The 23,691-nt window shown below is 65.1% G+C and overlaps 2 protein-coding genes across 2 annotated transcripts in view; one reads left to right on the top strand and one right to left on the bottom strand.

Moving 5' to 3' along the window:
* Positions 1-18,494, bottom strand: part of CHLRE_08g374700v5 (uncharacterized protein) — a 20,432-nt gene extending 1,938 nt beyond the window's left edge. The window contains exons 1-35 of the mRNA XM_043065144.1: positions 18,097-18,494; positions 17,688-17,864; positions 17,206-17,309; positions 16,695-16,785; positions 16,376-16,503; positions 15,639-15,973; positions 14,628-15,405; positions 13,954-14,407; positions 13,543-13,696; positions 12,535-13,289; positions 12,163-12,261; positions 11,616-11,914; positions 11,171-11,292; positions 10,412-10,542; positions 10,043-10,175; positions 9,686-9,780; positions 8,483-8,641; positions 8,049-8,201; positions 7,690-7,806; positions 7,235-7,282; positions 6,834-6,905; positions 6,346-6,487; positions 5,973-6,145; positions 5,373-5,585; positions 5,120-5,206; positions 4,703-4,840; positions 4,027-4,447; positions 3,440-3,666; positions 2,791-3,064; positions 2,547-2,635; positions 2,020-2,262; positions 1,658-1,771; positions 1,081-1,167; positions 576-671; positions 209-337 (exon numbers count right to left, since the gene is read on the bottom strand). Coding sequence (XP_042922145.1) covers positions 209-337; positions 576-671; positions 1,081-1,167; positions 1,658-1,771; positions 2,020-2,262; positions 2,547-2,635; positions 2,791-3,064; positions 3,440-3,666; positions 4,027-4,447; positions 4,703-4,840; positions 5,120-5,206; positions 5,373-5,585; positions 5,973-6,145; positions 6,346-6,487; positions 6,834-6,905; positions 7,235-7,282; positions 7,690-7,806; positions 8,049-8,201; positions 8,483-8,641; positions 9,686-9,780; positions 10,043-10,175; positions 10,412-10,542; positions 11,171-11,292; positions 11,616-11,914; positions 12,163-12,261; positions 12,535-13,289; positions 13,543-13,696; positions 13,954-14,407; positions 14,628-15,405; positions 15,639-15,973; positions 16,376-16,503; positions 16,695-16,785; positions 17,206-17,309; positions 17,688-17,864; positions 18,097-18,219 — 6,960 coding nt within the window. The 5' untranslated portion in view covers positions 18,220-18,494. The remainder of the gene's footprint in view (positions 1-208; positions 338-575; positions 672-1,080; positions 1,168-1,657; positions 1,772-2,019; positions 2,263-2,546; positions 2,636-2,790; positions 3,065-3,439; positions 3,667-4,026; positions 4,448-4,702; positions 4,841-5,119; positions 5,207-5,372; positions 5,586-5,972; positions 6,146-6,345; positions 6,488-6,833; positions 6,906-7,234; positions 7,283-7,689; positions 7,807-8,048; positions 8,202-8,482; positions 8,642-9,685; positions 9,781-10,042; positions 10,176-10,411; positions 10,543-11,170; positions 11,293-11,615; positions 11,915-12,162; positions 12,262-12,534; positions 13,290-13,542; positions 13,697-13,953; positions 14,408-14,627; positions 15,406-15,638; positions 15,974-16,375; positions 16,504-16,694; positions 16,786-17,205; positions 17,310-17,687; positions 17,865-18,096) is intronic.
* Positions 18,495-18,604: 110 nt separating this feature from the next.
* CHLRE_08g374650v5 (uncharacterized protein) overlaps positions 18,605-23,691 on the top strand; it is a 5,610-nt gene continuing 523 nt past the window's right edge. Inside the window, exons 1-11 of the mRNA XM_043065143.1 lie at positions 18,605-18,835; positions 19,237-19,349; positions 19,495-19,698; positions 20,049-20,159; positions 20,401-20,460; positions 20,707-20,823; positions 21,334-21,454; positions 21,759-21,847; positions 22,106-22,201; positions 22,969-23,040; positions 23,451-23,691. The exon at positions 23,451-23,691 is cut by the window's right edge and continues 523 nt beyond it. Of these exons, the coding sequence (XP_042922144.1) occupies positions 18,757-18,835; positions 19,237-19,349; positions 19,495-19,698; positions 20,049-20,159; positions 20,401-20,460; positions 20,707-20,823; positions 21,334-21,454; positions 21,759-21,847; positions 22,106-22,201; positions 22,969-23,040; positions 23,451-23,660 (1,272 nt within the window). The 5' untranslated portion in view covers positions 18,605-18,756 and the 3' untranslated portion in view covers positions 23,661-23,691. The remainder of the gene's footprint in view (positions 18,836-19,236; positions 19,350-19,494; positions 19,699-20,048; positions 20,160-20,400; positions 20,461-20,706; positions 20,824-21,333; positions 21,455-21,758; positions 21,848-22,105; positions 22,202-22,968; positions 23,041-23,450) is intronic.

Below are 23,691 nucleotides of genomic sequence, written 5' to 3'. Positions count from 1 at the left end.
CGCCCCCACCATCCTCTCCACGTCGTACATGTTGTTTCATATTCCCGTCGTGCGATGACGGGACTGCGTCTTCCCTCCCTCCCTCCCTTCCCCCCTTTTCTCTTCCCCCCTTCGTCCCTTTCCCCTTTCCCCCTTCAACCCCCTCCCTCCCTCCACCCTCCCTCACCTTGCCCTTCCCCCCCTCCCTTCCCCTTCCCCCCCCCCTCACCTTGCCCTCCCCCCGCTCCAGCACCTCCTCGTTGAGCGCCTCGATGCGGTTGCGGTGCAGCGCCAGCGCCTGACCCGCCAGCTCGCCGCCGCCCACCACCAGGTCACCGGGCACCTCGGGCAGCTCCACCTGCAGGCGAGGGGAGGGGTGGGAGGGAGGGGCGGCGGTAGGGCGGGACGGCGGGAGGGGGAAAGTTGGTTCCACCCTTCCCAGTGACCGGAGAGGACTACCGTATGAATGGGAATGATGGGAAGTTTGCATTGGGGCCCGGCCATCACATTCACATAAATACACACACCACGTGTGGTGTCCATCCCATCGCCCACCGCCTGCTGCCTGCTGCCTGCTGCCGCCCGCCCCGCCGCACCTGCCCGTTCTTGAGCCTGTACGTGAGCACCACATCCAGAGCCAGCCGCACAGCCGCGTCACGCAGCGCCGCCGCACGCCCGCCCGCCTCCTCAATCTGTGTGTGTGTGTGTGTGTGTGTGTGTGTGTGTGTGTGTGTGTGTGAGCATGTGTGTGTGTGTGTGTCGATATGTGCGGGTTTGCGTATGTGTGCATTTGGACGGCGGCATGGCGTTGCATGCTCCAGGTACCCCACTCCAGCTTTGAGTTAGAGACGGGCAGCCGCGCCTGCAAGACGCCCCATACAAATCGTGCACACACGTACACAACACCAACGCGCCCCATGCGCAAGCGCCACCCCCCCCCCCCCGCGAGTTCAGTATTCCGTTCTCCACATGAACGCCTCCCCGTTGACAGTTCCACGTTTCATACAAACAATTTTCACACGAATGGCCACCCCCCTTGGTTTGGTTTAGTTTGGGCTGGTATTTACAACCCCCCCCCCCCCCCCCCGCGCCCGCCCCCACCTGTGCCTCCAGCTCGGCGTCCTCAGCCTCCAGTGCGTCCCACTGGGCCGTTACCAGACACACGCGCCGCCACGCGTCCGCAGCGTCCTGGAGCACATCACATTGACGTTTGTGCGTGCGGGGATGAGTTAAATAAACCCTAAGTTCACACCCGCACCCTAGGCGCGCGTTGGAGAATGGGTTGCTGGGGCAACGACGGCGGGGACAGGTCGGCGGCTCCCGCAGCCCCCGACAGCGGCTGACAACAATGCACGTCCTGCACAGCCCGCCTCGTGCTAGTAGCAGTAGCAGTCACGCATGCGCCAGGACCTCATCTTCACATTGCCAGCCAGCATGCACTTGATGCCGCTCCCTCCCTCCCAACCCCTCTCAACCCTTCCCCTCTCTCCCCCGGCGACGATTCCTTGCCTCTTAGGACCTATTGGGCTCGGGCACACAATCCCCCCCCCCCCGTGGTAACGACTCCGTCTGCAGTCTTCAGTGCATCCTGTGCCGCTTTCCCAAACATCCTTGCAACCCCCCGCCCCCCCCCCCCCAAAAACACACACTGCCTGTCTCCGCCTGCCGCCTGTCTCACCAGCTCCAGCTCCGCGCGTGTCTGCCTGAATTCCAGCAGTCGCACCCAGGCCGCGTCGTCGAGGCCCTCGGGCCGCTCGCGCGAAGACAGCAGCTCGGCCTCATCGTCCTCGTCCTGGGGAGGCGAGGGGGAGGGGGCGGACATTTATGATTAGTTTAGGGGGGCGGAGGGTTCCCGGTTTGGGTTCATGGCGAGTAAATAAAACACAATGCAGGCGGGCGCCAACAAGGCGCCGTGCATAGGAGTACCGGGAGCAAATTTGCCCTTCCACGCCTGACCATGCCGCCCAACCGTTTGGCTTGGTTTGGTCCAGTTTGGGCTGTTATCTACACCCCCTCCCCCTGCCGCCATCGCCGCCTCACCTCGGGCACCACGCCCTCGCCCTGTCCCACGCTGTTGGCCCGACTGGCAGTGCGCGCGCCAGAAGCCGAGCTGCGCGCGTCGCGACCGCCGCCGCCGCCGCCGCCGCCAGCACCCGCCTCGCCGCCGCCGCCGCCGTAGCCCACGCTGGCTGCGCCGCCGGCTCCGCCGCCGCCGCCCTGCCCCGCCAGTGCCTCGGCGGCGCCGGTGGCGATGGGGTTGAACAGCTTCAGAGGGCCGTCCAGCTGCACGTGTGCATTGTGTGTGCATTGTGTGTGTGTGTGTGTGTGTGTGTGTGTGTGAATGTTTGTAATTTGTGTGTGGTATGTATGTGTGTGTGGGAGGCAGTCAACAGGGTGTCAGCAATCTCCGTCATCTCCGGTAAACAGGGCCCAAAGCATGACCGATACGCGGCCAGCATCAAACAAGGCATGCACGTAACGCCCATTATCACTCTGAAACGGCATCCTCACCAAGGACCAACGACAGCCAGGTAGGCAACAGCCGCAATCAGGCACCGGCAACTGACCTTGAAGGGGTCCAGGCTGTTTGGGGGGTTGGCAGCTAGGGCCAGACCCAACAGACCCAGGTCGGCGGCCAGGGTGGAGGAGTGAGCGCCTGTGTGGGGGTGAGGGTGGGGATAACAGGAGGGAACGAGGGAAGGAGGGAAGGGGGAGGAAGATATTGAATGTTTTGGACAGACTCGTTCTTTTCCTCCTCACCGCCCACCCCCGCATCCTTCGCACCCTTCTTCACCCACACATCCGCCTCACCATCCGCCACCATCTGCAGCAGCGGCTCCAGAGGCAGACCCGACTTGTCCGCCAGAGCACGCAGCCGCGCCCCCGGCACCCGCGACCTCTGTGCCGCGCCGCCACCACCACCACCACCGCCACCATTGGCGGCCCCCGCTGCGAAGCTGGCGCTCCGCTCCACGTGCCGTGACAGGGAGCGCGGCAGCGAGCGGCTGCGGGCCATGGCGGCGGCGGCGTTGGCGGCGGCGGACCCCCGGGGCGGCGCCGCCCGCCGAGTGGCCTCCTCCAGGGGCTGCGGCGTGTGTTGAAGAGCACAAGGGAAAACATTACGCGGTGTGTGTATATGTGTTCGTGTGTATGGGTGTGTGCGTGTTTATATGTGTGTGTGATGTGGGCGCAACAAGCAGGGTTGAGGAAAGGTAAGCGGGGGCAAGGACAAGGCCAAGGTGAGCGCATGGACAGGGGACCAGCTCGCCATCTACACGAACCCCCTCCCCCCTTGGGCTCGGGCATACGAACCCCCACCCCAATCCCCATTCCCACCGCCATCCTCCTGACGCAACCCACCCTGCTACCCACACAACCCGCACACAGCCCCCTCCCCCTGCACACACACACACACACACACATACACACACACACACACACAATGCTACCGCTCACTCACCGACGCCGGCCTTGCCGCGTTGTGTCGCTGCGCGTAGTCGTGCAGTGGCGAGCCGGGCCGCGGCTGGGGGCGGGCGTGGAGCGCCATGTCCGGCACCACACCACGCGGGGTGGTCAGCAGCACGTCGGGGCCGGCGGGGCCGCGGTCGGCACCACCGCCGCCGCCGCCCGGGCCGTCGCCGCCCACACGACGGCTCATCATGCGGTGCACGATGCTGGGCTGCCGGCCTGGCGGGGCGGGGGTTGACACGGGGGGTGGGAGGGTTGAGAGGTGGGAGGGTTGGGGAGGTGGGGTGATCACGCCGTGTCGTGTCGTGTATTGCACGGCGCGTGGCGGCGAGATTGTCGCGAGTTGGGTTGCGTCACACAGTACCGTAACATGCACGTCTATTGACAGGAACGGCGGCAGCAGCACACGCAGCACCTTGCCAGCCATCATTACCATTACCACCACCACCACCACCAACCTCCATATCCCTCTCCTCCGCGCTCTATGGGTCCTGGGCTGGCAATGGCTTATGTTGGCACCGGAACAAACTACCACCTCCACCTCCACCTCCACCGCCGCCGCCGCCGTCAGGCACTCACTGGGTGCGTTGGCCAGCGACACGGATCGCGACAGCGACGGGTCACCGCCGCCGCCGCCGGGCCCGGGCGCGTCCAGCGCCGCCGCCAGCACCAGCCCCTCCGGGCTCTTGCCCAACAACTCCAACGCCGTCTTGCGAGGCAGCAGCCGCGGCTGCTGCGGGGCCGCAGGCCCCTTGCCTCCTCCCCCTCCTCCTCCTCCTCCTGCGGCGGCTCCGCCGCCCTCCGTGCCGTTTCCGTGCCCGTGGCTGCCGCCTGCGGCTAGGTTGTCGTCGGCGCTGGGCTGGCCCCCCTGCGGCGAGGGGGGTTGCGAGGGGTGCGGCTGCAGGTGCTGCAGCAGCGCGGCCCGGTCGCGGTAGATCTTCTGGCAGTCGTCCCAGCACTCGGGGCGGCTGCTGTACTCGCGGCGGAAGGCCTTGTCCACCTGAGATAGGGAGGGGGAGAGTGTGTGTGAGAGGTGCGTGAGATGTGTGAGAGGTGTGTGTGTGTGTGTGTGTGTGAGAGAGAGAGGTGTGTGTGTGAGGTGCGTGTGTGTGTGTGTGTGTGTGTGTGTGTGTGTGTGTGTGTGTGTCTTTGGGTTGGGGATGGGGCAGGGGGGAGTACACATTCACGAATAGCTAACGAAGCGGTCTAGTCTCGTAGTCTACCTCCCCCACACCACACCACCCGCCCCACGCACCTGCTTCTCCGCCAGCGCGATGTCGTCGTACTCGCGCTGGCTGACCGCCGCCCGCTGCTCCAGCGCCGCCAGCAGTGGCACGCGGCGCGAGCGGCGGCCCGTCAGTGTGGACAGCTGGGCACCCAGCACCGCGCGGACCTGGGGCAGTGTGTGTGTGTGTGTGTGTGGGCGTATGTGTGGTGTTAGATAGAACATGGCAAGAGAACAACAAAGACTGTGTGTGAGTGTTAGGAAACCAGTGTGAGGATTGGAAAACGCAAACCGTGCATGGTGTGTGTGTGTGTGTGTGTTGTGTGTGTGTTGTGTGTGTGTGCTGGGGCACGGGCCGTAGTTGCTTTGCTTTAGTTTGGGCTAATATTTACAACCCTGCCTCTCCCTCCCAGCTCCACACCCATATCCCCACCCCCCCAGCCACACCTTGTCCGCAGTGGCCAGTGCGTCCACCGTGGCCGCCACCTCCACCGCCCGCCGCTCCAGGTGGCACAGCTCCATATCCATGCGCACCTGCGGCCAGCGAGGCGGGGTGGTGGTGGTGGGTTGCAATGATGTTTGTAAGCGGTACAAGATGCACTGAAGACTACAGTTGTGTGCCCGTCCACACGTGTGTACGTGTGTATGCCCCCCCAAAACACCCCCACCCCAGCCCCCCTCCCCTCTCCCCGCACCCCACCTTGGCGTGCGCGAGCCGTGTGAGCTCCGTGTTGACCGCCGCCGCCGCGTCCACGATCTCCACCTCCAGCGCCCGCCGCTCCGCCTCCAGCAGCCGCCGATGCTTCTCCGTCTCCTCCGCCGCCTCCGCCAGCCGCCGCTCCCACTCCTGCAGCTTGAGCCGCTGCTCCTTGCTCATCTGGCCGGGCGGCAGGTCCATCCACGGCTCGCGGACCTGGCGGGGTGTTAATGTGTGTGTGTTTGGTGGCAAATGTATGGCGTAGTGAGAAAAGCACAAGGAGAATTGGTGTGTGTATGTACGTGTCCAGGGATGAAACACTCGCGTGTATGCGTGCGTGTGTGAACTGTGTGTATGGGGTGGGACCGGTGCGCTTCAGTCATGAGGATAGGGTGCGGCACGTGTTGGGCGGCAGCCAAGGCGGGGTCACACCCGCACCCCACGACACCACCACACATGATACCACCCAGCCTGCACACACTCAATACCCACCCTGCCACACACTACCGAACACCCCACCACCCGACCGCGCAAACACCAGACCAGACCAGACCAGACCAGGCCGCGACGACAACCACGCCCGCCCGCCGCCGCGCCCCTCACCAGCCTGTTCTTGCCGCCCTGCTTCCCGCGTGTGACTGCGGGGTTGGCGTTCATCATCTCCTTGAGCGCCCGGTTGCGCGCGTCGTCCGCCTCGGCACGCCGTCGCGCCGCGTCCTCCAGCGCCTGAGCCGCGGCGTGCCGGGCCAGCTCCTCGGGGGACTGGTACTTGGCGGCTGGGGGGTTGTGTGTGTGTGTGTGGGGGGGGTGGTTTAGTTGGTTGGTTGGTTGGTCGGTGGGTTTGTGGGTTGGTTGGCATAGGCACTGAGCGACGCAGAGACCTTGCGCTTTCAACACCGCGCCAGGCCCCTCAACGCCGCACCAGGCCCCTGCACGCCGCGCCAGGCCTCTCAACGCCGCGCGCGTCCGTGCTCACCCTTGACCTCCTCCTCCCGCACGTCCGCCAGCGCCTCCATCTCCTCCGCCGGACTCCAGGCGTAGAAGCCGCCCGGCACGTGCTGCGGCGCGGGGGCGGGCGCCTCGCCACAGCCCTCCTCCAGAGCCAGGCGAGTAAGGTCCTGGAGGGCGGAGGGTAACATTCATGGTGGCCGTAAGAATTATAAGAACGGGTTTGTAACACTACTGCTTGATTACTATACTTAACAAGTTATAGCCAGGCACAGTGGTACCGCAGGTGCGTCGTGACAGGGGCGGGGGTTAGCCGTCCATGCAAGATGGAGTAGCTACATCACGCCCAGCGGAAACAGCGGGGGTCGGGGTCGGTGGCCCAAAATCGCACTTCAGCAGCAGACTGAACTGGGAAGAGCATTACTGTAGCATACGGCACACAGCACACATACAGCACACACGCGCACACGCACTCTTCATTTTGTTGTTTTTTAACACACACAAACACACGCACACCTTTTGGATCTCGACGATGCGGCCCAGCCGCTCATCAGCCCGGTCCAGGGCCTTCTGCTTGGCGGCCCGGGCCTGTGGGTGGGTGCAGGTGTGTGAGCGGGGTTGGAGCGGGAGGGGTGTGTGGGAAAGGGATGGAGGGTTGGATCCTGCGGCTAGAGCAGCCGCACGACCACTAGATGGTGCTGCACTGCTGCCTCCTCCGGTGCCCTCACGCCCCCCCCCCCGCCACCTCGGCCTGTGCTCCGCTAGTTTGGCTTGGTTTAGCTTGGGCTGGTACTGACAATCCCCCTCCAAGTCTTCAGTGCATCCTGTACCGCTTTTCCAAACATCCTTGCGCCCCCTCCCCGCCTCCCCGCCTTGCCCCCAGCACGAGGCACGCCCCCCGCCTGCTGCCCGCCCACCTGCTGCCACTTGCTGTTGAACAGCCGCTGCAGGGCGCGGATCTCCTCCTGCGTTTGGGGTGGCGGGGTGTCGTGTGTGGGAAAGAGAGAGTGTGTTAAAGAGCACAAGGAGAACATGGCGTAAAGACAGTGTATGCTATGCAGCAACGCGAAGTGTGTGTGTGTGTGTGTGTGTGTGCGGTCGGCGGTGTACGGGGCGTGTGAGGCACCTGGGCGGTGCCGCAGCCCGCTCTGGTGGTGCCTGACATCCGCAAGCACAGCCGCCATCGCACGGCTCGCCCTGCCTGCCTTCCGCCTTCATATGTCCCCCCGCCCCCACCCCCTTTCTGATGATGGTGGGACTTCTTCGCTGGGCCCGGGCACACAACCCCCGCTCCCCACCCTTTCCCCACCCCCTTAGTTTAGTTTGGGCTGGTATCTACAACCCCTCCCCACCCACCCGCCCCCCGCCGCACCTGTATGAGCACCACCTGCGCCGCCCGCCTGCAATGGCAGTACAGCTGCACGTCTGAGTACAGCAGCCCCGTCTCGCCGTAGCCCAGCTCGCAGCCCTCAAAGGCGTCCTCGCGACTCTGTGTGTGCGTGTGTGTGTGCGCGCGTGTGGGAGATGGGTGCGTGTGGGAGAGGGGGACAGGGTGGGGTGAAGTGGGAAGGAAGGTCCCGAAAGGGGTTCGGCAAGGGAAGGCGGTCGACCCCGTGCGTGGCGTAAGCGCTATGTGCATGGATCCTGGACCTAGGAGGGCTGACATCGCAAAGGTGTCGTAATTACAGGGACGGCGAACGCTCGCAGCCTGCCCTCCGGCCCCGCTCTCACCCGGCGAGTGGCCGACCGTGCCAAGCCCCCGGCGGGCGGCCCTCCCTCTCCGCCGCCCGCGCCGCCGTCCTCGTAATAGTCCCACTCAGACTCGTCGTAGCGCGAGGCGGCGGCGGAGGGCGCCCGCTGCAGCTGCTGCTGCTGCTGGTCGGCCTGCGGGTGCAGGCAGTTGCAGGTGATACTGGTGTGAATGATGTGAATGGTGTTAATGGTGCTGTGGAGGCACCGGCACGGAGCGCGGTTCTTCGCGCCACACGACGTCTGCAACCCCGTGGGACCCTAGATCAAGCAACGTGAGCCCCTGAGGCACCCCAGCCCCACACAGCACGCCCATCCACCACCCTCTTGCCCACCCTCCCGCTCGCCCACAGCAGTCCCACACCCACGCCCACACCCACACCCACACTCGCGCCCACACCCACGCCCTCGCCCACCTGCTGCTGCGCATCTCCGCCTCCGCCCTCTTCGTCTCCGCCCAGGTTGAAGCGGCGGGTCATGTCGCCCTTGTAGCGCCGCAGCGGCACCACGCCGCCGCGCTCGGCCGGGTACAGGGTGGCCGCCTCCGCCTGCTCCACCTTGCGAAGGAAGGACACCTGCGAGGGCGGGAGGGCGGGAGGGAGGGGGTTACATTCATGACTATGGCGGGAGGGAGGGAGGAGGTATGAGGAAGGGGGGAGGGAGGAGGGAGGACACGACGACATGTTGCCCATGCGTGTTGCCATCCCTCAGGCTCGGGCTCCTTACAAACACACACACACACAAACACACACACACACACACACACACACACACACACACACACACACACACACACACACACACACACACACACACACACACACACACACACACACACACACACACACACACACACACACACACACAAGGTGACAACTGGGGCAACATCGACAAACGCGGAGCTCGGTAACCGGCGTCGGTATTTGGTGGTAACTGCGCGCGCGTGTCTGGCGGAATTGTTCCGTTTGATTCTTTGTTTAACACACACACACACACACACACACACACACTAGCCCACGTCCAGCAGTTCCGGGGGTTCGCTGCTTTCTAGTGCTTCGCAACCGACGCCCGCCAGCACGACCCCATGCAGCCGATGACTCCTTATAAGTTTCTCGACGACCACAGCCTCGCTCTCTTTTCCAGCAATCATTAGCGGGCCGGGACAGGGATGCGTGTCCTAGCTTGCTTGCTGCACGCCGCCCTTAACATCGCTGTCGCCATTTTCCCTGCTCGTGACACTTGCTCGCTGCCACCCCTGTGCCTGCACTTCCTCTATCACCCGTAGGTGAGCTCGACTACGACCAGCGGGCGGGAATCAGGGCATTAGGCGTGCTGGGTCAACGTTGTAGCGCGCCCAGGGCGCGGCGCATACAATGCATATGGGTGCCACTCGGGGTCAGGTCGTTCGTCGATCGCCCGAGGGGGGGTTCCAGGCTTTTTGCGGGTAAGTATGACTACCGGGGTCGACGCGGCTACAAGACGCTCGGTATCGGTAGGTATCCGTAAGTAACTCCGTCGCGCCGTCTGGGCGGGCTTCGTTTTGTTGTTTTCTTTTCAACACACACACACACACACACACACACACACACACACACACATGCACGCACACACGGACACACCTGGCGCGCGCGCCGTGCCGCCGCCTCGCTCTGCTTCTTGATGCCATACGACCACACGCCGCCGTCAGCCACGGTGCGGGCCGCGGCCGCCTCGCCTGCAGGCGGGGAGCCGGGACCCAGCACACGTCATCAGAGCCGTGGGCGCAAGCAGGCGCTGCACACCCCACGAACCACCAACACCCCCAAGGCCCCAACTTCAAGCATTTGTCTACGTGCCGTACCCTGACCCTGACCAGCAGCCCGTACCCCGTATCCCGCTCACACCCCTGCAGTCGTACACCCGTCACCCATCCCCCCACCCCGGTCACCCCACCTATCAGCACCCCACCCCGCCACCCCGCCGCATCATGCACGCACCCTCGAACTTGTACTTCTTGGCCTCCGAGGGGTCCATTGGGGTGATGAAGGCGTATTCGCCCAGCGGCTCCAGCGGCCGGCTCAGAGCCTCCACACCGCCCAGACACACCTCCTTCAGGCGGGCACGAACCACCTGTGGAGTGTGGGCATGTGGGCATTGTAAGAGGGGCCTCGCCAGTGTGAAACCATTCCCAGTACGAAATACACCAGAGATAGGTTAGCCTTTAGGCAAAACAAATGCAAGGCGAAGTGAAGAAACCATGAGGGGTGTCACGGAATGGGGACGGGTGCAGGCGCAAGTGGCTGGTGGTGCGAGAGGCGAGAGGCGCGAGAGGCGGTCGGCCCCGCACCCACCAGGCCCTCACGCACCTCCATGGCCCGCATCTGCCTCAGCAGCTGCCGCTTGAGCCGCTCGTAGCGCGCCTCGCCCTCCGCCGCCAACCGCTGCTGCAACGCCGTGTCAATCACAAACTCCTCGGGCGTCAGACGCTCCACCTCGTCTGTGGAACAGCAGTAGCAGCAGCAGCGGTTGCAGGAGCAGTAGCAGCGGGAGCAGCGTCAGCAGTAGCAGCGGGTGCAAAAGCAGTAGCAGCATCAGCAGTAGCAGCGTCAGCAGCAGCAGCAGCAGCCGCACAGCAGCGGTATCACCATCAGCAGCACGGGAGCAGCAGCCGTGTGTAGGTCGACAGGCTCAGCACGGGCGCGTGGCGCTTGGGTGTGCAGGGCTGCTCTAAGCCCCCCTCCTGCTTACTGTCGCCTCTGCCTGTGCTCCGCTACTTTGGCTTGGTTTGGTTTAGTTTGGGCTGGTCTTTACAACCCCCCGAAGAGCTCATCGCCTTCTTTCTACCGGTTTGCGGGATGTTTCTCTGGGAACCTGGGAGCTCGGTGCATTTCGGGAATGGGGACTTGTCGCGTGCCACTCCGTTGTCAAGCATCGGCCACGCTCTCCTCCTCGCTCTATTGCATTGGGTTTGGTTTAGTTTGGGCTGGTATTTACAAGCCCCCCCCCCCCCTCCTGTACCGCATTTCCAAACATCCTTGCAACCCCCCTGCCCCCTGCCACACCCCTGCCACACCCCTGTCACACCCCTGTCACACCGCTGCTGCTGCTGCTGGCGCGCCCCTCACCCGCTGCCTCGTTGAGTTGTTTGAGCTCGGCGATCTTGTCGGCCCACGTGGCGCACTTGGCGGCCACGCGCTGCCGGAAGGCGTTGAGCTTCTCGCGGTGCAGCTGCTGGACGGCCTGGGACCTGCAGGGGGAGGGGTGGTGCAGAGTGCGGGGTAGGTGGGCGGGAGATGAAGTCAGATAGCCAGAGAGGGTGAGCATGAGGGCTAGGAGGAGAGCCAGGTGCGAGGAGAGCACGTGCTACAGTGCCCACGCAAAGCAAAGCATATCGTGGAGCCCCCTTCTCCTGGGCTGCCAAACACAGCAGCGACACACACACACACACACACACACACACACACACACACACACACACACACACACACACACACACCACACACACACACACACACACACACACACACACACACGCGCGCGCGCGCGCAAGCGGGTCGCCGCCGCGCTCACCGCGCCTGCTGCCACGTGGGCGCGCCGTCCGCGGAGGTGTGTATGCCGGGCAGCAGCGCGCGCACGTGCACCGGCACCAGCGCCCCCAGGCCCGCGCGCTCGAAGCCCTTGGGCCGCGGCGGCCCGATGGCTCCGAACACCGCGCTCCGCTGCGTCATCGCTGCCACGCTGCCCGCCACTGACACGCCCGCTAACGCCAGCCCCAGGCCGGGGCCGCCGCCGGGGCCGCCCATGTGCGAGGCCCGCGCCGCGGCGTTGGCGTGGCGGGCGCGGTTGGCGGCCGTCGCCAGCTCCAGGACCTGAGGTGGTGGTGGAGGTGGGTTACGTTCATCATTAATTTGGGTAGATAGGGGGGAGGGGCGGCGTAGGTTGGCGCGTGCGCGCAGGTGCAGGCGTGGTAGGACGAGCGAGGTATAAAACAGCTTGCAACGGGTTTGGCAGGGCATTGCCCATTCGTGCCCACTGCCCAGCAATACCGTACACACACTCAGAGACACATAGAGACACACAAGACCGCATTTCGTTTTCCTTTGACACGCGCGCGCACCTGCACGGTGCCCTCGCCCCCCGCCGTCAGCAGGCGCTCCCCCAGCAGGCACACCGCTGTGGCGCCGCCCGCCGCCATCTCGTGCAGCAGCCAGCGGCCCTGGAGGAAAGGCAAAGAAAGAAACAACACACGAAAAGGAAAGAAAGAGTCATTGGGGTTGGAGAGCCGCTGGTGTTGGAGACAGGCAAGGCTGCGATAATCTACGTAATCTCTTAAAATGTCACACATGCCGTGCTCTCGTGTTATTTCAACGTGGCAATGCAACGACGAGCGTGGTTTGACTCCACACTGGCCTTGCCGAGTTACTCTGTCTTTCAAACATACCATATGTGTAAGTATCATATGTGTGGTCCTTCCTCTCATCAAACCCACCTGCAGGCTGATTTCTGGAAGGCCGTACACAGCCACGGAACCGTCGCAGCTCGCCACAACCATACGCAGCGCCGGCCCGCCCGCGGCGGCGGCGGCGGCGCCCGCGCCGGCGGCGGCGGCGCTGGTCACGTGCCCATCCGGCCCCACCGTGAAGGGCGGGCTGATGCACATGGCTGTAGCCGCCAGCTGCAGCTCCATGGGCTTTTCGGATTCCGGCAGTTGGAAGTTTTGGGATCCAGGCGCCATTGACATCGCGCGGCTGTAGCCGTGGCTGGCGTGCCCGGCGGCGCCGCCGCCGGAGGTACCGTGTCCATGCCCGTGCCCGTGCGTTGCGCCGCCAATGCCTGAGCGGTACTGGCCGGTGGGCGTGGGCGGCGCGTCAGAGCCGGGGCCGTTGTCGGCGGCTGCGGCGGCTGCCGCCGCCGCGGCGGCGGCGGCCGCGGCGCGCGCTGCCACCGCGCCCGCTGCGCGCTGCTGCTCGGTGCACATGCGGTAGCGGCGTATGCTCTTGTCGCTGTGCGCGGTGAACACCCAGAACCAGCCGCCGGCGTTCGCGCCGCTGCCGCCGCCGGGGCCGGCGGCGGGGTAGACCGCCAGGCTGGAGATGAGGGACTGCGCGCGCAGTGTGGCGACGATGAGGGAGCCTCGCGGCAGATTGCCGTCTGGCGGCGCGGCCTCCAACGCCGAGTTGTCGGGGAGGCGCAGCACCACCACCTCGCCAAGGAGCGAGCCCACCACCAGGTGAGGCGTGTGGGCTGCGTGTGGACAAGGAGGGGGAGGGGGGAGCAGGACGCGTGGGTTGATGGAGGAGCAGGGGCAGGGGGTGCACTGAAGGAACGTGGAATGGAATGGAGGGTGCCCTCGTGCTCAGCGCCTCTGCGTGCGGCATTTCCCTGGGCCGCTGGTTCCGGGTCTTGGTTTCTTCAGGTTTGGCACAAACTCCCCTCTCAACCCCGTCAGGACCCTGACCCCCATCGCGCCGAGCCACCTTCTCCGGTCCCCGCCCACCTCCCGGCTCCGGCGGCGCCCAGGCGAGCAGGCGCGGCTCCCTCATGGGGTAGAAGCCCAGCAGGCGCATGGACACCTCGTGGCCCAGACCCATGACCCGCAGGAAGGCCAGCCGGCCCTCAGACACGCACGACACGGCGCAGTACTGCCCGTCCTGTGGGCGTGCGTGGCGGGGAGGGGGCAGGGGGCGGCACGAGGCCGGCGGTGGAGTGGGTGGGGCAGGCATGGCAGGGCGCAGTCTTGGTGACACACGTCGCCATCCGCAACCACTTTCACAAGCAAGCACCCACCACCTCCTCCTCCCCCTCCACCAAGCACACGGTTGCAAAGCACCACGCATTTACGCACATCTACGCACATCTATACGGTACACACGCACGCACGCACGCACGCGCGCACACACATCCTCACCTGCGAGAAGGCTGCGGCGGTGACGGGCCCTCCGAACAGCCGAACCTCCCAGGTGGAGGCCAGGCTGCGCGCCAGGTGGTTCAGGTCCGCCGCGTCCGCCGCGTTGGCAGGCACCCGGTCCGCATTCACCAGCTGCACCACGCCGCCCGACGTGCCCAGCAGGAACGCCGGGGGCGGCGCGCCGCCGCTGCCCCCGCCCCCGCCCCCGGCAGCAGCACCACCACCCTCAGGGCCGCTGCTGCTGCCGTTGCCGTTGCTGTTGCCGCTTCCGTTGCTCTTGGCGCCGGCGCCGGCTCGGGGCGAGCCGGGTGCGGCGGGCGGCTGCGGCGGCTGCGGCGGGTGCAGTGCGGCCATGCAGGTGACGGGCTGGGCCACATGCCAGATAGCCTCCAGGAGCAGGGCGGGCGAGGGGCAGGGCAGGTCCTCGGGCGTGGGCGCGTCGGTGGGCACGTAGCTGCAGCGCGGGAACGGGACAGGGAGTGAGTAGCGGCGAGGCATGGTAGGGGCCAGAGCATGCTCACGAAGGCACGAACCCGGGTAAAGTTGACACCAAGGAAAGCGCCTCTGGCAGTTCCAGCGCCCACCCGACAACGCACCGATGCGCCGATGCGCCCCTCGCCCGGCCTCGAGCCCACACCCCACACCCCACACCACACACCACACGCCCCACGCACCTCCACATGCGCACGGTGCCGTCACCGCCGCCCGTGACCAGCCGCGTGGGCGACAGCCACAGCGCCGCTGCCACGCGGCCGCGGTGGAAGCGCGCCACCTCCATCACCGCCACCGGCGCGCCTCGCGCCGCGTACCCCGTGGCTACCAGCATGCCGCTCTTGCTGTTGGTGCGGCTGCTCATGCTGCGCGGCGAGTCGCCGCCGGAACCTCCACCTCCGCCGCCGCCGCCGCCAGCCAGCGCCGCCACGGCCGGCGGCACCGCGCCCGAGGCCAGCGCGCCGGCAAAGGCTCCCGACAGCCCGGGAAAGCCACCGCCTGCAGCGCCGGAGGCCTCCCCAACAAAGTACGGGTTGTCACTGTTGCTACCGGCGCTGGCGCGGCCGGCGCGGACCAGCGTACCGGTGGCGGCGGCGCCGCCGCCTCCGGCGCCGCCGTGCGCGGAGGTGGGGCAGGAGGTGCCGGCCAGCACGACGGCGCCGTCTGCCGACACCAGTGCCAGCTGCTCAAAGGAGGGCGAGGCCACGGCCCGGATGAGGGAGCGAAGCGGCAGCACAGCCGAGCCAGACAGCGTCAGCTGCCCCGGTGAGGAGGCGGAGGAGAAGGAGACCGCGCCGGCGCTGGGGCTGGCGGCGCCGCTGCTGAAGGTGACACTGTGGTGAGTGGTGGTGGTGGCGGTGGCGGCGCCGCCGTGCAGGGGGTTGTCGGCGGGTCTGCTGGCGTGGCCGGGCGCGCTTTGGGGCGAGCTGAGCCAGACCAGCTGGGCAGAGGTCTTGGAGTCTGCAAGCGGTCGGCATAAAGGACAAAGCCAATCGTGTGTTGGGTTGAAGGAGTGCTGCATCATCAGCACAACGTTGGAAAGCAGCGTGGCAACATCCCGCCCAACCAGCAGGTAGCACCGAGACACCACCATCGCCATCACGCCTGCGTGCCCCCAGTGCTCGCGCTTCTCCTTGTAGCGCTTCTGTTTCCCTATGGGATTAGTGCAGAGTTAATTCCCAGTGCTCACTCACCTCCTGCTAGCACGAGGATGACGTGTACCGCCGTCACCACAACCGCCACCACGCCGCTCCTCGCCGCCGGCACCCCGCCCGCCGCCGCCACTGCCGCGCCCGCACCGCCTGCCCCGATGAACAGGCTCGGCGGCAGCAGCGCCGCCGGCGGCGGCGCCGGCTGCGGCTGCGGCGGCAGCGGCGTCGCGGGGCCGTAGATGAGCTCTGCGAGGTGGCCGCCGGAGGGCGCCACGCCCCAGCCTGTGGCGGGCACGGCCGGCGGCGCGGCGTTGCGCACGGCCAGCAGGCGACCCGAGGTGGTGCCCAGCAGCAGCGTGCCGTTGGGGGTCCAGCACCTTTAAAAGGTGACATTCATAATATGATTAGTTAACAAAGTCGTAGACCGTAGACGGGGGGGGTAGCCGTTCGTGTGGACAAGGGAGTGATTGAATTGCAAGTATGAAGCGCCGACCTCCAGAGGGAGCAGCGGGGGTGCGTGCGCGCGTGTTTCAGTGTGGTTGGGAGGTTGAGTGAGCTGGGCTGATGCCTCGCAGGCTTCCCCCATTGCGATTTACCGTGTCCCATTCCCCAAACCTTTCCAGCCTTGTCCACTTGGTTATCCCAGTCCCAAAGCCTAGACCTGTCCATGTTTGGCGGCTGGCCCCCATCCCCCACGGCCCCAGCTGCTCCCGATCCCCCAGCTGTCCCACATCCCCCAGCTACCCCAGCTTCCCCCAGATCCCGCCCGGTGCACCCACATGCTGCTGAGCTGCTCCCCGCCCGCCAGCACGGACAGCTCCACCTCGCTCTGCCGCACCACGTGCGTGCCCGCCAGCGGCTCCGCCCACACCACCCGCGCCGCGGCGGGGCCGGCCACCGCCAGCACCTGCAAACGCGCAGACATCAAGGCGCGCGGCAGTCAGCGTGCACAGCGAAATGCAATGCATCGATCGACTGCGCGAAGATGCCACTACGGTAGCTATTGCTACTGCAACCCGAGAGAGCCTCCGCAAAGCCATGGGGCCCCTCCCCCCGGGAGCCTGCAGCTGGCGCGGCCGCTGCGGCCGTCTCTCTCACGTCGTGGTTGGCTGGGAAGAATGCGGGCTCCAGTCCGGTCAGGGCGTCTGGCAGGCACACCCGGATGAGCGCCTCTTTGGAGTCCACGTCCCTGCAGCAGCAGCAGGGCAGGAGACGGAGGAGGCGGAGAAGGCGGTGTAAAGGGAGGCACTTCCCCCCTTACTGGCCAGCTTGCTAGCGCGCCGTAGCGGTGGATGCACTCTTACACAGCACACGGTACACACAGGGGCAGAACCCGGCCACACCCCGCCCCACCACACCACACCAGCCATGCCACACCCCAATCGACCACACCACACCAACAACCACACAAGCTGCCCATGCCATCCGCCGACCCGAACCGGCCCTACACAGACACGACCCGACCCCACACATGCCCGGCCCGCCACATGCCCGGCCCGCCACATGCCCGGCCCTGAACCGAACCGGCCCGGCACAGGCCCGGCCCGCCCCCCCCCCCCCAAACAGTTTGGGCTGGTATCTACAACCCGCTTTGAAGGACCAGACCCACCACACGTCCATCTGGTTGTCCGGCCCGCCGCCCAGCGTGAGCAGGCGTGTGCCGTCCCCGTTGAAGGCCAGCCAGCTGAACTCCAGCAGCTTGTTGCCGGCGTCCTGCACACCGCACAAGGTTGCAGAGACAGAACAGTGCTGAGAGGAGCTCATGAAAAACCTGGCCCTATCAAAGACGTGTAAGTCGCTGTCAGGTTGTCCTTTGCCCGCTCCACACCCAAACACTTAGCACGCGGTCCAAGCCACCTCCTGCTACCCCTACGGCTGTCAGGGCGACGGAACCCACTCCACCGGCCATCCCATTCACCCCAACCTCCCCCGCAACTGCGCACAACCCCGCACCGGCCCCCTCCGCGCGCCCCCTGCATTTCTGGGTTGGGCGACGACTCCTTAACTATTTGGACCTCCTTCGTTGGGCTCGGGCATACAACCCCCTTCTCTCACACACACATACACACACAAGTACACACACGCGAATACCTTGATGGTGGATGCCGGCTGCAGCGACTCCCGGCTGACCACCTGCACCTGCTGCTGCCCGCTGGCGGCCTGCTGCACGTAGGCCAGCAGGTGGCCGTGCGGGCAGGCCGCGAACACCGCGCCCGTGTGGTTGGGCGGCGGGTGGCCGTTGCCCTCTGGCAGCGTCCAGATGTGGCGCTGCATGGCGAGGCAGGGGAAGTTGAGACACGGCAGAGCATCCCCTGCTCGACCTGGCCGAATCTAAATGCTCGCACGCCCACGGGCCAGTGCAGGCGAACGTTCCCATCACCAGGCTGTCCCAGACAGGCGCCCTACCCTACCCCTTTGATTGTTAGATGCATCTACGACGCAGCTTCGACACGACGACGCTGCCGTGTGCCCCCAGGCCCCAGCATGCCGCCGACCTTACCTGCAGGCCGGAGTCCGTCTCGTGCAGCACCACGCCATGGCCACTGGCGTAGGCGAGCGTGGTGTCATCCAGGAAAGTCACCCGGCCGCCATACCCCGCCGTTGTTATTGATGCAACGTCCATAGCTGGTCAAGCGCTAGCTCGTCCCTGTGAGCGCTGTCTTGCTCAGCCACGCGGCATGCTAGGGACACCGGCAGGGACGCGGAACCGCTTCATAAATGGTTCTACCCTAGAGCTTCACAAATTTAACGCTTAAATGCGTAAGGGAGAACAACAGCAGCAAAATACTGCCCGCTCCGCGCAAGCGGAGAGCGGTCAAGCGTTGGTCAAGGTCTTTTGTTGTTTATAGGATGTTCCTTCCCTAAGAATTCGAATGCATTTGCCTTAGCAGTATTTGGACCAGGCTTGCGCGCGTGCTTTGGATTCATGCCATGTCGCGAATGCTCGCCGAGTCGCAAGAATCCCCTTGACTGCAAGAGTAAATGAAATATCAGATACACGTCTAACAATTAAGATCAACAAAAGGAGGAAGGACTTTGCTTCGCGGGGTCGCACTTAGAGCAACAGAAACTGCCACATATTGGCACGCTTGCTTGCGCCATGGGAGCAGGGTAGCCATAGGCGTGCTTTCAGGGCCACCAGTCAGGACTAGAAAGCAGCATGGCAACTTTGGTCCAGGCTCCAATGGACTCTGCGCGCGGGCAGCTGAGCTCGCGGGAAAATGGTGGCTCGCGTGAAGGCAAGTAAAAGAAACAGAGACGGCTGGGAGGGCCTGGGGCCTGGGTGTTGCCGCAGAGGAGCTGTGCCTTGGCAGCGTGGCAAGCAGCCTAGTGTCGATGGACACCAGGCTAGGCAGCAGCCTTCCTCCTGCGAGCACCGGTGGCCTGGGGGCAGCAATTGCTGGGAGAACGTGCTTGAACCAGTACCTAGTTAGGGCTGGCCGTGCACGTCACGTCACGTCGAGGGGCCTGTGAGAGGGTCTCAGACGGGCACGTACCCAAGAAGCTGACAAGAGGGCCGCGCCCACAGTGCTCGCGGTGCCCTCCAGAGTTCCACACGACGCCTCCAGCTGCCGCTAACGCTGTCACTTGCATATGCCATAGACTCAGTGCCTTGAATCAATCACGCAACCATTTGCAGGCAAGCGCACATTCAAGGAGAAGCTGCACAACCTCATTGCGGAGGCGGAGGCCGCAGAGGCGCAGGCATACCGCGAAACACAACTAGCAGACAAGAAGTCACTATGCATCCAGGTGCGTGCGTGTGAGGTGGGGGCGAGCCGCGTAACAGCAACTGCAGCGGAACACGCATGGAGTACGGACGAACGTACCGTATTCGCGGCAAGGTGCCAAACCCTGTGCGGTTCTGCCCACCCCTCTCCTCCGTGCCCGCACGCAGCTTCTGGTGGAGGGGCGGCCACAGGCGTTTGTGGACTTTTTCAGCCTCACACACAACCGGATGGCGGGCGGCGAGGTGGGGCCGGACGGTCAGCCTGCTGCTGCGGCGGCGGCGGCGGGCGACGACGTGCCTCAGGAGGCTCTGGGTCTGCTGCGGTCGGAGCTCTTGAAGGCGGACAACGCCCTGCGCACCGGGGACACACAGGTAAGGGGGGGTTGTAGATACCAGCCCAAACTAAACCAAACCCAATGCAATAGGGGGTGGGTAGTTTATTCCAATCCCAGAGGCGGGGGGAAGGGGTTATGTGCCCGAGCCCAACGAAAGGGGCCTGGGGAAAGGCGAGGGACGGGGCAGGGCAGGGGCGGGGAGATGGGGGCAGCCGCAACTATGACAGGGTGGAGGACGGAGCTGAGGAAGGGATGGCAGCATGCTGCTGGTGCCGAAGTACACGGGGCAGGCGCCAGGGCCAGGGGCCTGCGCCGACATGAGGACGGGGATTTTCCTCAACCCCCACCCCTCCAACTCCTCCCACCCCACCACCACTCCTACTCCAGGCCGTGTACGCCTCCTACAAGAACCTGGCCAAGTACTTTGCCCAGATCGGGCGGCTGCACAAGGCCGAGTTCTTCTTCCGCCGCTGCCTGCGGCTATCGCAGGACACACAGGTGCGGTGCGGCGGGAGTGGCGGGAGAGAGGGCGGGGCCAACGCTCTGTGCCACGCACCACAGCCGTGTAACTATGTTTGCTTGTGTTCCGCTCCGTACCGCCCTGCCTGCCCGCCCGCCTGCCGGACCCTCCTCCCACATCGCCTGCACCCCCTTGGGCTGGTATTTATCCACCCCACCTGCAGTGGCTGGCTACGCCTTCACTTCTTAAATAATCATGAATGCCATTCCCCACCTGCAGTGGCTGGCGGGCGAGCTGGAAGCCAACCTGGCGCTGGGCGTGGTCTATGAGGAGCTGCAGGTGCGCATGTGTGTATGTGTGTGTGTGCCCGGGCCCAACCACAAAGCCCCATCATCATCCAAAAGCCCATCCAGGGGGGAGAGGAGAGCAGCATGTGATGTGTTTATTATGTGTATGTACAACCCGCTATAGCGACAGAGATCTCCCTTGGATTTAGAGGCTGCTGACCCCTTCCTCCACCGCCACCATGATCCAGCCAGCCAACCAACCAACCATACCGCCACACCACCCTTTCTTGCCCTGCAGGAGACGGAGGCGGCCATCGCCTGCTACGAGCGGCGCCTGAGCCTGGCCTCCGACAACCAGTTGGCGCTGGAGAGCGACACAGCCTACCAGAACCTCACCACAGTGTACCTGAGACAGGTGTGCGGGGGCGAGGCGGGAGAGGGCGAGTGTGCGCAGGCAGGGAGGCAGGCAGTGCGGCGCAATGGGGCGCGGCGTGGCGTGGCGGGTAGGGTTCAGGTCGGGTTGGGTAGGGTTAGGGTAGGGTTGGGTCGGGTTAGGTAGGGTTGGGGTGGGGCTGGGTAGGGTTGGGTAGGGTAGGGTAGGGTTGGTTAGGGTTGGGGAGGGTTGGGTGGGGTTGGGCAGGGCAGGGTTACTCGGGTCGGTTTGGGGGGACGTGTGCGAGATTGACTGGCAGCGTACGGTGCGTTGTGTGGGGATCGTGGGGGTGGCTAGGATGGGTGCGCGGTGGGTGTGCTGCAGGTTTGCAGGGGACAGGTTTGCAGGGGGCGGCATGCGCTGCAGAGCGGGAGCGGGCGGCTTGGCGGCGTGCCCCGGCCGCGCCCATCCCACCAGCAACACACAGTCTCTTCTCCTCATGATGCTCTAACCCACCTCCTTTCCTGCCCACCCTCCTCCTGCTGGCTCCAGGCGGAGGTGCAGGAGAGCACGGGCCAGGTGGACGACGCCATCGCCTCCTACAACAAATGCCTGTCCGCGGCGGAGCGCAGCGGAGACAACGCCACCGCAGCCAAAGCCAACTACCGGATAGGTGGGCGCGGCGAAGTAAGGGGCGCGGAGCCCTGGGGGGGCGTCATACCCTGTCCGACGCGACACGCTGCCTGTTTGTGCTGACCGTGCTCACAAGCATCCCCCAGCTCCTCTTAAACGCGCACCCACATTTGCACACACTGCACGCATACACACGCGTGCACGCGCGTTTCGTTTCCCTAGCGCACACACGCACATACACACACACGCACACGCACACACAAACGCGCGCCCTCCCCACCTCCATGTCTTCCTTGTGCTCTTTAACACACACACACGCGCCCTCCCCGCCTCGCCTGCGGCAGGCATGCTGTACGCGGGCGGGCGCCGTCACCCCGAGGCCGTCCACTACCTGCGCGCCTTCATCGACCTGGCGCCGCACATGGAGGACAAGGTGGGGGGCTGGTGGGGTTGCACCGGTGGGGGCTGGGGTTGCAGCGGTGGGCGCTGTTTGCACCGGTGGGGGTTGCTTGCACCGGTGGGGGTTGTTTGCAGCGGTGGGGGTTGTTTGCACCGCACCTGGCACTGGAGTCCTGCTCCTGCTTGCACCTCGCTGCTGCTGAGCCGCACCTTGACCCTGCACCTGCCCACAACCACTCCATGCATACACACACACACACACACACACATACACACACACACACACACACAGGCGGCAGTGGGCAGCGCCTACACGGCGTTCTCGGGCTGCCTGCGCGACATGGGCGACACCGAGGCGGCGGTGCGCTGCCTGGAGGAGTACCTGCAGGTGGGTGGGTGGGGTGGGTGGGTGGGTGGTGGGTGGGTGGGTGGTGGGTGGGGAGGTGGGGGTGGGTGGGGGACGTGGGTTGCAAGGATTGGGACAGAGAAGTGTAGCGAAGTAGACAGCAGGCGTGGTGTTGCGCGTACCGATGACCGACGGCGTCCACGGGGTGGGTGGGTGGGTGGGTGGGTGGGGGCAGTTGAGGCGTGTTGGTGCCTCGGATGTCGTAGCGGTGTAGTGGGATGGCGTGGAGGGCGGAGGGTGCGACAGTGTATTCCGTCCGGCAAGCAGCGTGCATGCATTCCTAGAGGAGCCTCCAGGCACGCCGCAAGCAGCAGCACGAGCGGCCACCCGTATCCAGGACCCAGGGCCTAGATCCTTGGCCTGCCTTCCGCTTACTGCTGCGCTGCCCTCGCCTCCCCCTACTCACCTAAACCTTCTAGCTAAGCCCGCCTGAAACCCCATCCCTCACCTCAAACAAACAAACACACACACTCTCTCTCTCACACACACACACACACACACACAACACCCCTACACACACACACACACACGGGCTTCGTTTTGTTGGTTTTTCAACACACAAACTGCCTTCCGCTTACTGCTGCGCTGCACCCACCTAAATCAGCTAACTGAGCCTGCCTGAAACCCCATCCCTCACCTCAAACAAACACACACTCTCTCTCACACAGACAACAACCCTACACACACACACACACACACACACACACACACACACACACACACACGCTCGCTCGCTCGCTCGCTGACAGGCTGCCCGCGGCGGCGACCCCAACGGCACGGCGCTGGCCAGCTGCAGCCTGGGCATCATGCTGTACGAGCAGGTGCGGGGGGGGGGGGGCTGGGGGCAGGAGGAGGGGGCTGTGGAGGCGTGTGATGGCGGGATGGCACCGTGTGGAAGGACGCAGCTTGAAGGGATGGGCGGCAGTGGCAATCAGGCGCTCCCCGCGGCGATGCGCCGCGCATACCAGCATGCGCCCGCAGCCTGCCACACCCTCCCGCAGCCCCAACCCCTGCATAGCTGCCTGTGTGCCGGCACACCCAGCCTTTCTGCCTCCACTCCACTCCGCCTCACACACCCCACCCCCCTACCCTTTGTGTTGGGACTGAACATGGTTGGGCTCGAATAATATAACCCACCTCCCTCCCTCCCTCCCTCACCACCACTACCACTACACCACCCGAATCCCCCTTCGCTACACTTCTCTGTACCGTCTTTGCAACCCCCTCCCAGGGCGACCTGGACTCGGCGGTGTCGTACTTTGAGAAGTTCTTTGAGACGGCGCGCACCTTGAACGACCGCAAGATGCTGGACACGGCTCGTGTCAACCTGGGCGTGGCACGTGGCGCGCTGCGCATGGGCGCCTGGATGGGCGTGGTGGCCAACAACCTGCCCAAGCTGATCGCGTGGAAGGGCAGTCGCGTGCCGTTCACGGACCATTGAGGCGTTGAGGGGGGGGGGGAGGGAGGGGAGA

The sequence above is a fragment of the Chlamydomonas reinhardtii genome, chromosome 8 (assembly GCF_000002595.2).
Source record: "Chlamydomonas reinhardtii strain CC-503 cw92 mt+ chromosome 8, whole genome shotgun sequence".
Classification (NCBI taxonomy): Eukaryota; Viridiplantae; Chlorophyta; class Chlorophyceae; order Chlamydomonadales; family Chlamydomonadaceae; genus Chlamydomonas; species Chlamydomonas reinhardtii.
Note: the sequence above shows the minus strand (reverse complement) of the source record. Positions and strands in the feature narration are given on the sequence as shown.